This window comes from Emydura macquarii, unplaced genomic scaffold (assembly GCF_026122565.2).
Source record: "Emydura macquarii macquarii isolate MOO-44397 ecotype Brisbane River unplaced genomic scaffold, CSIRO-AGI_Emac_v2 contig_2768, whole genome shotgun sequence".
In the NCBI taxonomy this organism is placed as follows: Eukaryota; Metazoa; Chordata; order Testudines; family Chelidae; genus Emydura; species Emydura macquarii.
Window position 1 is genome coordinate 14,829,108 of NW_027132905.1, and position 15,217 is coordinate 14,844,324.

The following is a 15,217-nucleotide window of genomic DNA, read 5'->3' on the forward strand; positions in this document are numbered from 1 at the left end:
AAAAAAGCTCAGTCTCTTTTCATCACATGGCTGTGTCACAGCCTCATTACAATTACCACCACTGAAAACCAGGCCTCTTTTACTTAGGGGCCTAATTTTAGTCAAAGGTTGGGGTTTCCCTTTGCCTCCTTTCTCATGCTCTTCATTCTTGGCCTGCAAATGCCCTTTATGCACTCCTTGATTAGGTAAATGACTAGGATGTTTCATGTCTCTCATCAGCATGTCTCCTCTCGTTGAGTAAAGAGCAGCCTTGATAGGCTACAGAGTGCTACCCATTTAGTTTTACGAGGCTGGAAAGGTGGGAGAGTGAGGCCAGGTCATGTGGAAGGAGAAGGGTTAGTTACTTTGGTGAAATGGCGAAAAAGAGTTACTCATAAAAAGTTCATTGGCCCAGGTTTTGCCTCTTCTTTTGGCTTGCTTTTCATGGCATTCCTGACAGAGTGAGCCTATCAAAGGCACAGATGACAGAAACCTGTTGATTTTTGAGGGACTTATTTGCCTGATTGCGCTTGTGGGATGAATAGTCCCCTTACAATTCTCCCAGATGTCTCCTGTGATTGGTCAGTTTGTTACCATATTGCCACCAGGATGATTAGAGATGAGGTCAAACCACAAACCTGAATCTGAACTCGCTTAAACTTTGGGGGATTCAAAATCTGAAGCAGGATCCAGAGCCAGATTTGGTAGCTGGCTATTTTCCATATCCTGGGTCAAACCAAAACCCTGGATCCAAACATCCCCACACTCTACGAGGGTTCAAAATTCTTTCCATATTTTGTAACATGGGCCCATGTCAAGCATCACTGTAACTTCCTGGACCTGATCCTACAATATTTTGCACCCTCCAACCCCCACATACATCACTGGGAATGGAAGGTGTTCAGCATCTTGCAGGAGGTGCTCAGCATCTCAAGATCAGGCCCACTGAGAAGTGTTGAGTCTGAATTACTCTCTTTGATTTGTTCTCATTCTTTTGCTCTCCCACTCCCCCCAGGTGCTGTTAGTTTGAAAACATGTCTACATTTATTTTAGATCACTCTTTTACAGGACTCATCCACCCTTGTAACTTCCATTATTTTTTGTCATCCCAAAACTGACGGTTAACAATGTACTGGAGTGGAGCCACTGTGTTATCCACCTATAGCCACAGTGGGAATAAAGACAGAGGGGGTGAGTGAGAGAATGAAGTGGAAAGCATGAGAGAAACTCCCTACTCCTTCAAGATCCTGGCAGCCAGCCTATGGTTCCTAAGAAGAGAAGCTAATCTCTGCCTGTATGCTAAAACATCAGTGTCAAAGCTTAAAAAACCATGGTGCCTTTCCAGGTTCTGAGATCAGCCTGCTGTAAAAGTCTGAGATGCAGAATGAATTCGAAAAAACGACTGTGTCAATTTCCTTGCTGCTTGCAAATCCCGTCCATTGTTAAAATGGGGTTGCAATTTAATAGCTATAAATCTCACTGGAGGGTGAGAGGAGAAAAACCCCAGAGATTGTCGGCATGTTAGATAACCCCGAACTGTCTTTGTTCTTTCATCTTGTTTCTGCTACAACTAAAGAAACCGATTTCCACTCAACTGGCCGATGGGCCTCTGAGATTACCGTTAGTCTTGATATATGGATAAGAAAGCCTTTCATGATAAAAGATCCAATAGAAGCTAAAGCACTCGCTGTTGTTCGGTTTTGGAAACTACAAGCTGCCCAGCCTAGATTTGTTTGCCCGAGGCCATGCTTATTTGTAAAGGAGTCAAAGAGCTTCGGTCACAAGCTTCAATTACAATCAACTGGGAAAAAACCAGCAGTAAGCGCTGCCCTTTGAAACCGCTGCTGTGGCTCAGTGGCAGATTCAGAGTGCTAGTATGTGGGCAGCATTGGCCGTAACCTCAGGATTGGGTGATCAGTAAGGATATGGTTCTGTCACAGTGGTCCCGGATTCCGTGACTTTCCGGGACCTCCGGGACATTTTCTGGGGCAGGGCTGGAGAACTGTCAGCCCGAGGTTGCCAGAGCATTGGCTGTCGGAAGAGCTGCCCGGCAGCCAACCGGGAGGGCTGCCAAACAACTGACCCATAGCCAGCCCCAGGCTTGCTGAAGCAGCAGCCCCTGGCCCACCAGAGCAGCAGCCAGGGTTGGGTCAGTCCCACCAGGGCTGGAGCAACAGCGGTCAGCCCCTGCCGCAGGAGCAGTGAAGGGGCTGGAGCAGCTGCAAGCTCTGAGAGCGCTCTGTTTGCTCCCCCTCCCCCAGACTATTTTTAGTAAAAGTCAGGGTCAGGACATGGGCTTCCGTGAATTTTTGTTTACTGCCTCCGACCTGTCCCAGAATTTTACTGAAAATACCCATAACAGAATCTTAACCTTAGTGATGATAAGAAATCGATGAGAATGATAACATGGGACTTTTGTTTTGTTTGCTGCTCATAAAAAACATCCTGTTAAAACTAAAGATTGCCACTATGTCAAAAGCATCCAAGGGACACGTAGCTTTCTCCATATAAGGCTTTCTAGGAGAAAAACAACACTGAATTGCACTGGAGTCTACAGAACCCAGGTGTCATGTCATGTGCTCCCGACTAGAAGCACCTGTAAGAAAGCAGGAAGCAATGCAGTGGAAAAAACCCATTTCATTGCGAAGCAACTTCAAAACTTGAGGATGTTTTGCCGACTTGAGGATGTTTTGGGACAGCAACCCAGACTCCTGCAAGCACGACCAGCAGGAGATGGGAGCCTATTTGCACCCTCTCTGCGGAGCAGCGGTGCAGTGGCAGCTAGAATTTTACACAACGGGTGAGATCCTTCACCGCTATTCTGGCACCTTTGAGCTGGGTACCAGGGTGGAGCAGCATAAAGAGTCTTGAAGGCCCCATATTCCTCCGAGGAAGGATTGCCTCGGTGCAGGCACTGCAGAAGTCAGCCGTACAGCTCTGAGGATGCCCTGCAGGCCTCACGGGGGTGTTGGCTTGGGGCAAGGGGCAGGAGACCGGTGTTGGGGTGGGCCCACAGACTGCAGCACTGAAGAGATCCTATCCATAGAGCAGCCCTGGGAGGCTGCTGTATTTTAGAGCCTCAGAGCTAAGTTACACTGGGGGCCACTCCAGCCTCTTAAGGCACATCTATGTGGCAAAAAAAGACCCAAGGCAGAGAGGCTCTGCCTGGATCTACAGAGTCCAGCTTGTGCAAAAATAACTGTGTAGATGTTCCCACTCAGGCTGGAGCTAGGTTCTGACTCCCCCTCCCCCCTTTGAGTTTCAGAGGCCAAGCAGAAAAATCTACACTGCTATTTTTAGCCTTGTAAGGTGAACCTGTATCTGTAGCCCAGGGATCTGAGACTTGCTGCCATGCATTTTTTGTTTGATTGCAGTGTAGATTTATCCTAAGGGCATGTCTGCAATAAAAGACCAGCAGTATGGTTGCGGCTGGCCCGGGTCAGCTGATTCGGGCTTGTGGGACTTGGGCTGAAGGGCTAAAAATTGCTTGATAGATGTTCAGCTCAGGCTGGAAACTGAGCTCTGGGACCCTCCTCACTTCTGGGACCCTCCCTTCTAATGGAATATTTACACGGCGCATTAAGACCAGGCTCTGACTTAGGTTTGAGCTTGAGCCCAAGCCTCTCTTCTGTCCATACACAAATTAGTCTAACTCAGGTCAGCAAGCATTCAGGACCCAGGTCTTAGGATCCTGCTAGGGGGATGGATCAGAACCGGAGTCCCACTGTGATTTGGGTTCAACCCCTGACCGTTTGCAGTGTGGATGCAGCTCAAGCTGCAGACCAGAGTCAGAAGGGCTGACTCTGAAGTCTGAATTCTGAAGTGCGGCATGGATATGTTAGCCTGAATGTGAGACCTGAGTCTAGCAATTTACAATGCAGAGTGGATATTCAAATGCAGGTTTGGAAACACCAAGTCCACAAGCCTGGGTCTCATAGCCCTAGATTTACAATGCAGTGCAGACATAGCACTAGAGGCACAGCACAGAACTGCACGCTATATATTTAAAGAGCACTTTACTCACTGCTGAAATGCAGCCCTTTTTGGAGGGGACGAAAGCAGTCCTTTGAGAATGCATAGCAACACTACACAATAGGTAGAGGTAACACATGAAGAACACTGCAGTCACAGAACTAACACTGAAACTGAGGTTGGCAGGATAAATCTAACTAACTGGAAGACAGCCAGGATCTTGAGGTCAACAAACTTCTTCTGCATAGGCCTGATTCTTCTTTAACTTATCTCAGTATAAATCGAGAGTAATTCCACTGAAATCAGTGGAGTTACCCCAGGATAAAAATGGTATAAATTGAGAAGAATCAGGCCCTGTCTTCTGGGAAAAAAATGTGTGCCCGCCTTTGATTTTTTGTTTTTCAGTTTTTCCAGATCTTTTTCTCCTTTGCAGATCCTGTCATTTAATACTGAATCTTCACTCACCTTAGATTTCTCCTGATGCAGCTCGATTTGAATGTCTGTTAGCTTAGTCCTGAGCTCTTCATTGGCAGCCTGCAGGGCAACAATCAGTGCCTCAGGCTTCTCGCCCTTGCTACGTCCTTTTTTTGACATTGTTTCTTCCTAATGAGAGTCTCTGTGTTTAATTCCTTTCAAATAGGGACTGCCATCTTTGTTCCTTTCAGGACAAGTTGTCTCAGCATCTACTGAGTGATGTTCCTTAAGGTCCTGCCCTCAGCTGCTTTGGAAGCCCTGTGAGAAATAAGACATGCTGTTATTTGTCAGTGGGTCAGTGGCATCACAATGGTTCATGTGGTTACAAAACATAAAGACAATAGCTCATTTTTCCAAACACTGTAACCTCTGTCCAGAGACTTGCCAGGGGGATTTAGCACAATCAAATTGTTATGTGTGAGCTTGACGCTCCTAATGGCTTGCAAAGTTATGTCTTCCCTCTTCCTTCTTTTCTCCAGGGAGCATTCCACAAAGAAGTAGGAGCCAGTTTGTTTCAGAAGGATTTTTGTAGCTGAGCAAAGAGAGATTTTTTAAAATTAATTTTAGTCCATGATTGGCACTGATTCACAGCCTTAGATAGAGGCCATCTGTGCATCCATAGAATAAGTACAGCATTGACAGCCGTGAAACAAGCTTCTTCCACATTGCCTTATTAATCTGTGTCTCAACCCTGACCTGGGACGGCCACCTTTATAGGCGGGCTGGCAGTGCCAGATCCATGGCCATTAAGTCCCTATCATCTCCAAGTCCTGTAAGGCAATTGTTCACATCACAAATTCAACATACACTTTGACATAGCTGGTGAGCTGGAGAAGTGCAGGACTAGCGTAGCAGAGTTGTGTACTGGCTCTGTTTCTCATCCTCCCCCTTGTATCTTTTCTCCTGGCCAGCTGTGCAAGAACAAGGGTTAACTTTCTCCTTATGTCCTGGAGAATAGATAGTCCCACTGTCCCGTCTCTAGATGAATCAGAGATAGAGACTACAGATTCCCAAAAGGCTGATTGACACCTTCTGGGGAAATAACTCAATCCTTATTAATGATTAGTGAACAAACTAGCATTCTTTCTTGTTACCTTGAATTAGTTCTTATTCCCACCTGTATATTGTTAAATGAACCCTGAAAATGGCATCCTCTAATTCCATTTAACTCAGCTTCCATATGCTGCCCCCAGTTAACTGTTGTAACTCCTTTGAAATCAGTAGAGTTACTCTAGATTTCCGTTATTGTAACCGAGATCAGAATCTGGTTGCCAGTATTTCCTCCACAGTCCACATGCCAAACGGAAGACAGAAGGTCTAATCTTGCTCTGAATTACATTGTTTCCAGCGGAGTTGCAATGGTGTAACTGAGATCAGAATGGAGCCCAAAGATTACAGTACATTGAGACTCATGCTCGTTATAGGAGTGGGCTATTATTGTGAAAGGAAATCTATTCTGGAAACTGTACAGTACAAGTGGGTCATTCTTGTCATAAGTGTTGTAATGCAGCACAGCAGGGGTGACATTATACTGTCCAGCACAAGCTCAGAAAATGAGGTGAAGGAGACGGGAATGGTTAAGAATGTGAAAATCTGACTGCCTGTGAGATATGAATGCTAATGCCTTAAGACTTGCTGGGGTTTAAACAAAGGTTGAAACTTTCACAAGATTAAACATGCAAGGGATGAACTGGAGAAATAAAACAGTGTATGAGCTAAGCAGGAAAGAAAATAGACTAAAAATTCACAGGTAGGATGACCACATCACAAGTGTGAAAAATTGGAACAGGGGGTGGAGGATAATAGGCGCCTATATAAGAAAAAGCTCCAAATATCGGGACTGTCCCTATAAAATCAGAACATCTGGTCACCCTATTCACAGGAGACACTTTCCTGCAGGCAAGAGCTTATTTGCCATTTGGTTTAAAGACCTAAACTACAGTTATAGGACAAAGTACTTTCACTGGCTGCACTAGTACAGCATCCCAATCAGCAGAGGTTATGAGAGGCTCTAAGCACACTTCAGTTCTGATTGGCTGAGAATGACCTCATGATTTATACACTCTAATAACACTGCAGATGGCATGCATCACCAACTGCAGTCCTGCATGGTAGCCCCGCTTCATGGGATGTGCTAAGCTACTTTAAGGTCAGCCTCCCATAGAAAGGCAGCAGTCCATAAAAGATGGATGCTTTACATTCAGGAAGGAGATACTTTGGATATTTATGCTTGAAAACATAAAGAATGATGATTAAACATATCATTGCTACACAGATGGAATGCCTCAGTGTTACCCAGATAGCTGTCGTGTATGAAGATAGAAGAGGCTGGAATCACAGCAAGGAAAATCATGTTAAACTGCAATAGAAGCACCACTTGAGGGTAGAAATGTGAAAGTAAAGAGAGGATCTAGAATGAGGGATAACAATTACATTCTAGTCTCCTCTAAAGGGATAATTTACTCCCTACTGGCTTATCAAATATGCATTGTACCATTTTTATGCAGACAAAAACATGGGTTTAGCATCTCAATAGCAAGCAATTTACAGAGGCCATAGTGACACACTGAAGTGCTGAGATAACAGAAGCTTTAGCTAATGCACTGGGCCACTTTGTTTACAATTCTAAAAATGCTGACTTAGCATTATTACCAGCCAAGGGGGCTGAGTTTACTTGATAGTATGGTTCTATAAGATTGTTTAATAATGGGATCATGAACTTGATATACAAGACCCAAGCAACGACAGTGCATATAAACCCAGTATAACATAATACAGTGCACTCATATAACTAGCATTAATATTAAAATTGCAAGCATGTTAACTGATTGCAATTCCTACAGCCAACTTCTGCTAAGGAGTTACTTCATAGAGTTACTTTGAATTTGTACTTCTTCACAAATTTACTATTGTTTGTAGTGCTTACTGTGGGTAATCCCTACTGAAGTCAATGGGACTAATTATTACTCGGTAAGCTCTGAGCCTCAAAGTAAGTGTGTGTGGATGTATTGTGTTCCCAAGACTATAATCACTAGTAAGAACAGTGGCATGTTATGGATTCTTAACAATCAATAGGCTTAGTGGGTATTAAGCTAGCTGGTTTAGTAGCATCCTTACTAGATGATTCAGTAAACTTAATAAATAATGACCATATAGTCAAGGACTGCATATCTGACTCTTTCACACTAATAACTTTCTCTGTGGAATGGGCAAATATGGATTTTCAGAGATTGAAAGCTACATGACTATCAAAAGGAGGGTCATAAAAAGGATATGTCAGTTCATCGTGGGATTCAATGCTAACTCTTAGCAACACAACGGACATATTCAGTGAAATATTATAGTCCTGAGGTCTTTTGCATTTGTTGTTTTATCATCTCTCCAAAGAATGTTATCCTGGGATGGACGCATGTTACATTTTTAAAAATCAAGATAAGCATCTAATTCAAAACAAACAATGTGTTGGATGGGTTCATCCTCTCACTCTGCTCACAGCATAGTCATTAGCAGGCCACAACTTCCTTAACTGTATTCAGAATTTGATAACTTTTTAACTCTACTACTGAGCCTAAAAAGTGCTCTGGGAGCATTCAGGGTTTGTCCTGCACCCACAAATCAGGTCAAATCTACAACAACCTGGTGCAGTTGTAAGCACAATGAATCGTGCCTGCAATTTTGCACTTGCATCTTTCCATGCCATGCGGAGACCTAGCTGTAAAGCTCTGTCTCTCTTCCCTCAGGTGTCCTGCTCCCTTGACCTTCCCTCAACATGTAACAGACCCTAGATCAGTGGTTCCCAACCTTTGTGGCTCGAGGGCCACAAATATCATTTTTACAATCCTGAAGGGCCACCAGTCTATCAACTCATAAAAAATATATTGACGTGTACACCATTAAGGACTACAAACCACTACATATTTACAGTAAACATTTCGATGCTATTGTGCTCATTTTTACATTCACTGTTTTACAGCTACAAATTACTCACAGTATGTCACACACTCACAGACAAAGCACTAGTGTAGATGGGTGACTGTCACTACACACTGAAGCACATGGCCTGGTAACTAAGTCATGATATGTGGTCTGCTAAGTGCAGGCCAAACCATAAGGCACTGATTTTTAGAGTCCTGCCCCTCCTCAGGCATGGTAGGTCCTGGCTGCTCCACCAGCAGTGCCCCCTTCTCCCCCCACACTGCAGCCAGACTGAAGGAGTTTGGCGAGGAGGCTGCCTCCTTGCTGATCTCCCATCACCCTGGCTGGAGCAGGGAAACTGCACCCATCCTTTAGCCCTGTGCGCTCCAACTGGGTCCCTAGGCAGTGGCTCCCTTCTGCAGTTGGGGGGATGGGAAATCAGTGCTCCCCTCCCTCTTGCTCCCTAGGGACCTAGGTAGAGTGCTTTCCTTTCTGCTGGAGCCAGGGAAGAGGAGTGCTGATCTCCCCTCCCTCTGGCTCCAGCCTGGACCTCAGCACCTATGGACCCAGGAGGAGCATTTTGCCGTGTTCCTGGCTACAGCAAGCACTCCCATCCCCTAGGCTGTAGCAAGGAGCCTGCACCAGTTTTGTAGCCCCACGGCAACGCGCTCTGCCTGAGTCCTTAGGTGGCGGCTCCCTTCTGCAGCCAGCAGGAGGGGATTGGCGGGCTACTTTGAAAGCCCCCACAGGCCACTTTGGCCCCTGGCCACAGGTTGGGAACCACTGCCCTAGACTCTTCCTACATGCTGCCAGCTCCTTCCAGACCTCCTGCAGAGAATCCCTTTGTGTTGCTGACATCTCCAAGACCTTTCATCTTATAATATACTCCAGGCTCCCTTTCATGTGAGGCTATGTCTACACTACCACTTATGTCGATATAACTTATGTTGCTCAAGAGTGTGAATAAGCACTGACCTACGTGCCAGTGTGGACAGCACTAAGTCACTGGGAGAGCTTCTCCCACTGACATAGCTATTGCTGCTCATTGGTGGTGGATTAATTAAGTCAACGGAAGAGCTCTTTCCCACCGGCTTAGAGCATCTGCTCTAGAGAGCTTAGAGAGGTGCAGCTGTGTAGTGTAGCCTCTAGTCTCTAGTGTAGCCTTAGTCCTAGAATCCAACATGCTTTTGTTCATTTCCATCTTTTAATATCTGTTGTGTCCTCCAGCTGCCTGCTCACTGAACAGGAGTCTGTGGGAGTTCCCAGAGAGGAGTCTTTTATTTTACAGTAAGGAAAACAACAAAGAAAGAAAGACTGGCTATGAAGTCTCCAAGATTGTTTCCTGTTCAGAAAAATCATTTGGAATCTTTGTACAGCCCTGATCTATTGCAAACCGGCAGGCAGGCTTCTTACATTTAAATGTGCTATACCCATAAAACCAAAACATACTTAAAAACACCCCCTTTCCTATGAGCAGATGCTCATAATAAGTGGTAAGTGGGATTTCAAACTTCAAAGGTACTCCAGCAGAACAATATTTAGAAACTACCTTACTTACTATAAAATAGTATTTATATTATTAGCAAAGATAACCCACCAGGAAGCAAACAACCACATTTTGTCCATTTACAGCCTTACTTGGAATTTGATTTAGCTGGGGTGCATGTGCATACTGGTGGTGGAAACAGTTTGGTAGATAATGTGGACCTTCCTTTATTGCATAACTGAAATATCCCTGTAGACATGGATATTTGCAGTTTGCAGACACGCACCTTACCACTTTAACTGCACAAAATTCTTAGCTCTCAGTGACCTGTTGCCTACCCTTGTGACAGTTTTCAGAGACCTTGAATACATAATCTATGATAGTCACATGCTCTGCTAGAACAGGAGTTCAATATAAATAAATAAACTACCAGTGCCTGTAAAAGAGAAGTAGCAGCATTTCTGATACAAATATTTCGATACGCTGGTGAATTTCAGTGTGGGTATTTTATTAATGCAGACACAGATTTAGGGTGTTGAGTTGTGCTATAGTCTAATCTCCAAAAGTAGTTAAGAATATCTATTGAATACATATTGCAGATAACCTTGTGGCTAGACTGTCTGTCTGCAGTAGCACTTAAGAAAACTTACAGTAACATGAGCCAGGTTAAAACTGGCCTCTCCAGATCAAAGGCAGTTCTGAAGAGAGGCAATGTGGTCCTGTGGTTAGATCAGGGATTGTGATAAATGACTACTGTGTTCTTTTCCCAACCCTTCCACTCAGTGCTTTACTGTGTGATCTTGGCGAGTTCATTTAATTCTGTGCCTCTCTTTACTGATCTGTAGAAGGGGTATAATAATGATAATAACCTAACTCACAAGGGCATTGTGAGTAGAGCTTGTTGGGAATTTTTCAAGTAATTATTTCATCAAAAATACTAATTTGTCAAAACCAAAACTCTTTGTGAATCTGAACTGGGTTTCATGAATTTCCCATCTCAAAAAATGTTGAGGGAAAAAATTTCAAAATGGTCAAAATGTTTCATTTTGACATTTTCTAGGGAAAAAATCCAGATTTTGCAGTTCAGAATTTTTCATCTAAAAATTAAGCTCATTAGACTGGAAAAAAAAGGTTAAAAAAAAAGAATAAAGGTTGAAATAAAAATGAAACATTCTGAAATTATCGAAATGAAATGACCTGAAATGGAAAAAAAATTGGTTTGTGAATATGTTTGAGATTTCACCTTTCCGTCCCGCTTCAGGATGGGGAAAAAGCTTCAAACTCTTGAAAATATGCACAGAGCAGGAAAACAGTTTCCTGCCCAGGTCTAATTGTGAGGCTTCAATAATTAACATAACAAAGTCCTTTGAGATTCTTTGACATAAAGCTTTATGACTGAATAAAGGCCTGGTCTTTTGGCTCTCCTGCCTGTGAATGGTCTTATTGAATTAGGTGTACGATATTATCAGTGGGACAAATCCTAGGTCTTTGCTCAGTCTTGACTCAGGTAAAATGCCAATGAAGTTAATGAGCGCAAATTCAGATCCCAGGTTTTGAGAAATTTGCATCTTGTTGTCCCAAAGAATGTGAGAGCACATATGTTACAGCCAGTCTGATGTTAGGCCGAGGATACTCTGTGTGAGAGTGTTCACCTTTTCATCCATGAGAATGAGATTAATAATAAGAAAGAGTCAGGCTTTGTCCAAGCCCAGTTACAAGAAGAGGTGCTAGGACAGGTCTTAGTTACAGGCCAGTCCAATGCTGCCTTTGTCAAAAATCTTGGAACATTTGTCTCTCAATTGCTCACTAATTGGACTTTGACAAAATTTTAGGTAACTTCTAGTCAGGTTTCAGTTCATCCTGTGCAGGGATAGAGACTGAAATGAAGACTTAAAGCACTCGTTAAATCCCATTACCTCGTAACTCCTAGCTGTCCTGTCTGTGCTGCTCTTTTCATTGACCTCACTGATGTTTTCAGCAAGGTCACCATTTTGTATTAACCAGCTCAGACATCATCTTGACTACCTGTTCAGCAGAACTCAGTGTATAGCCACCGATGAGCCTTTCCTACAGTGCTTTAATGTACCCCAAAGTGTACCACAGGGTTTAATCCTAGACCCCCTGTTAGCACCTTTTCCTGTGGTGGATCCCTAAGTCCCTCTACAGTTAAAACCTGTCAGCATTTCCATTCTAAACTCTATGTTCCAGGGATCTACAGCTCCAATGTTAACATTTATAGCAGGATGAAACATTACATGTAAGTTCTGAGCTACAGGGTAAAGCATTTTAATATAAATAATGCACACAAAGGGTCACATTTGCAACACACCTCCTTAATTGTGCTTCACGCGGAAGCCATCAGGCCTTCTGATCATTTTTAATTCTAGAGTTACTGGAGTGATCACCAATAAAACAAACCTGACAAGCTTATAAGCAATACTTTTGTATTTCCACAGCAGCTTTCATCAGGGAATCTCAAAGTCCTTTGCAGACATCAATTAACAAAGCTTCACAACAGCCTTATGAGATAATTAGTAGCCACATTTTGGGGCAAAGATGGGGAAATAAGTGACCTGATTTGCAGAGGGGCTGAGCATCCATAACTCCCATAGAAGTCAATAGCAGCTGCAGGTCAGGAACTCAGGACCTCTGGAAATCAGGCCATGTAAATAGGTGCCTGAATATGGATTGAGGTGCCTAGCCTTAGGAAACTAAGTTTAAAAAACTTGTCCTAAGTAGGTCAGTGGATCCAAAGTCATATAGGAGTCAGTGACAGAGATGAGAATAGAATCTGAGTCCTGACTCCCATTTCACTGCCCTAATACATACCACTGGTTCATAGATTTTAAGACCAGAAGGGACCATTTGATCATCTAGTCTGACCTCCTGCATAACACAGACCATAGAATTTCATCCCTTTACTCTTGTATTGAGCCCAATAACTTGTATATGACTAAAACATGTCTTCCAGAAAGACAGTGCATCATGGTACTCCGAATCAAAGCCATGGGATGGAAATTCTGTTTTTCAATCAGCTCCGACTGTGACTTGGATGGTGAACGGGACACTCACAATGTGTAAAGTTAAACATGCACAGAAATCTTTGCAGGATTGGGGCCTAAATTAGCATGGGCCAAGTGCTTCACTCAGAATATCATGGGTTTGCCCTTGATATTATGTTTTCCCTACAAGCGATCTTATTGATATCCAAGAGAGCACTGCACATATCCAGAGGGCTAAACCCCACAATGTACATCTGAGAGTGAAATACTTTCCTGTATTTGCAGCATATAAAATTCACTTAAAATAATATTTCAAGGCCTCATTTCTTCAGAGATCTTTTATTGAAATTAACATTGTTAATTGGGCCACGGAAATATCTAGCTACACACAGCTCAGCTATCTCCCCAGTCTCAGAAACCCCTTTTGCTTTACACAAACAAAAGTAAAAGCATCTGGCCTTCCACTAATAATTACTAACCAAAGAGATCAGATCCATCTATTCCCCACAAAGTAGTCTCCATAAAGTATCTGGATGGTGGAGCAGGAATAATTTGGGGGGGTGAAATAGCAGCCTGCCAAGCTGTCTTTGTGGTGCCCTTTTTTCCTCATCTGACAGACCAGAATGCCAATTAGTCTGTCATCATGAGCAGTTTGCAATCAAAATGAAGCTGCAATCTACCAATAACAAAGAAATGATCGCTCTCACAGGCCAGCTTAGAACAGGTCCAATGTGCCTAAACAAAGGAAATTACAGCTAAATAGCAGCAACTGGCAAATTCTCAGCAATGCTTGGCATGATTACAGTACAATGGAAAGGGTATTCCTGTCAAACTAAAAAAAAAAATCCTCATTTCCTTACTTGTGTTAATAATCACCCTGTAGAGGACTGGAAAAGAACTGTTTCCTTATCAAAATTCTTTCTCTACTCTTGCACATCGAGATTGGATTGTTTATTATAAAGTTGTCAATGAGAGGTAGGCTGCTGGCATTAAATATTGTATATAAAGAGGAAAAAACAGCAGAAGCTGCTGTTTTGGAGAAAAAAGAAGAAAATTCTAAAAAAAATTACAAGGGCATTGGAAATAGAAATAAGAACATTAGGTAGGCAGGAAATTAGTGAATTAGTCAGAGGTCAGTTTGGGCCTACAGTATCTCTCCCTTGTGATATTTCGAATTACATGAGTATCCCTGGAGCTTTGGGTTCATTCCTTGTAGCTGCTGTCATACTTGTTCTTTGCCTCCCTGGTTATAACCTGCGTTGTGGGGAGGACTGAGGGATGGATAACTTTATAGGCTTAAAACACAGCACAGGGGTCAGGTGATATTGGTTCTGTTCTTGACTTTTCCATTCATTCTATGTGACCTTTGGTAAGATATTCAGCCTCGCTGGGTACGTCTACACTGCAATGTTAGCCTAGGGTTAATAGAACTGGAGTGAGCAGGCCCTGGGTTTGTTAATCATGGATCCAACTGGAAATCATCCCTATCAGGAAAACACCAGTGCTTAAAGTATGTGCTTAAGTGCTTCCCTGAATTTGGACCTATTATCTGGTGTTATATGCTAAGAACATAAGAACCGCCATATTAGGTCAGACCAATGGTCCATCTAGCCCAGTATCCTGTCTACCGACAGTGGGCAATGCCAGGTGCTTCAGAGGGAGTGAATAGAACAGCTAATCATCAAGTGATAGGGCACTGATGTGTGCCGTAAAGCTGGTTTTGCAAGGTTTCAGTATTTTCCAGACAACAAACAGAAGAAAGGTACTGGATACATAGTGATAAAAAGCCAGATGTCCCACCAGTGATCCTTTTTAGGATTGATAATGAAATATCCTCATTCAAAATGATGCTAAAAATAGGAAAACATCCACACCAAAAGGGAGGCGCATCGCAGTTGTGGATATCCGTGACAGGCTTGGGCCCTCTTGTCTCCTGGTGCCGGGGCTGACAAACTGCTGTGCAGTCTTGCCGATATCAGACAATGAGCACATTAGGAACAGTTTGAAAACACAGGAATTGAATGTCCCATTCGGCTGCCCTGTCGTCCATTGTGATTTTTACACACAAACAAATAGCGGTGATTGTCACTGCCTGCTAGGCTGCAGAAACATATTGCTCTGGTGGTGGGGGCTTGAGAGGCAGGGGGATCTGAATCTGAATCTGTACTTCAGCTTGACAAAGTGCAATTTTTTTCCCTCTTGAACTGCCTGGAGTGGAAGGCCAAACAATCATAACTCTGAGGGAGCGAGGCACTGGAATGGATTCTGCTTCACAAGCAGAATTTTCTCATTTAAATAAGTCAGTGGCTGCCAAAGACATGTTTTGTTTTTCTAAAGGGAATTTGTCAAGGCTGAGCTGCTCCAAATATAACCCCCATCCCTTGATGTA

At 43.4% G+C, this 15,217-nt stretch overlaps 1 protein-coding gene across 1 annotated transcript in view; it reads right to left on the reverse strand.

Moving 5' to 3' along the window:
• The window catches only part of JAKMIP2 (janus kinase and microtubule interacting protein 2), a 43,539-nt gene extending 38,994 nt beyond the window's left edge, over positions 1-4,545 (reverse strand). Inside the window, exon 1 of the mRNA XM_067567449.1 lies at positions 4,417-4,545. Coding sequence (XP_067423550.1) covers positions 4,417-4,545 — 129 coding nt within the window. The remainder of the gene's footprint in view (positions 1-4,416) is intronic.
• Between the last annotated feature and the right edge of the window lie 10,672 nt (positions 4,546-15,217).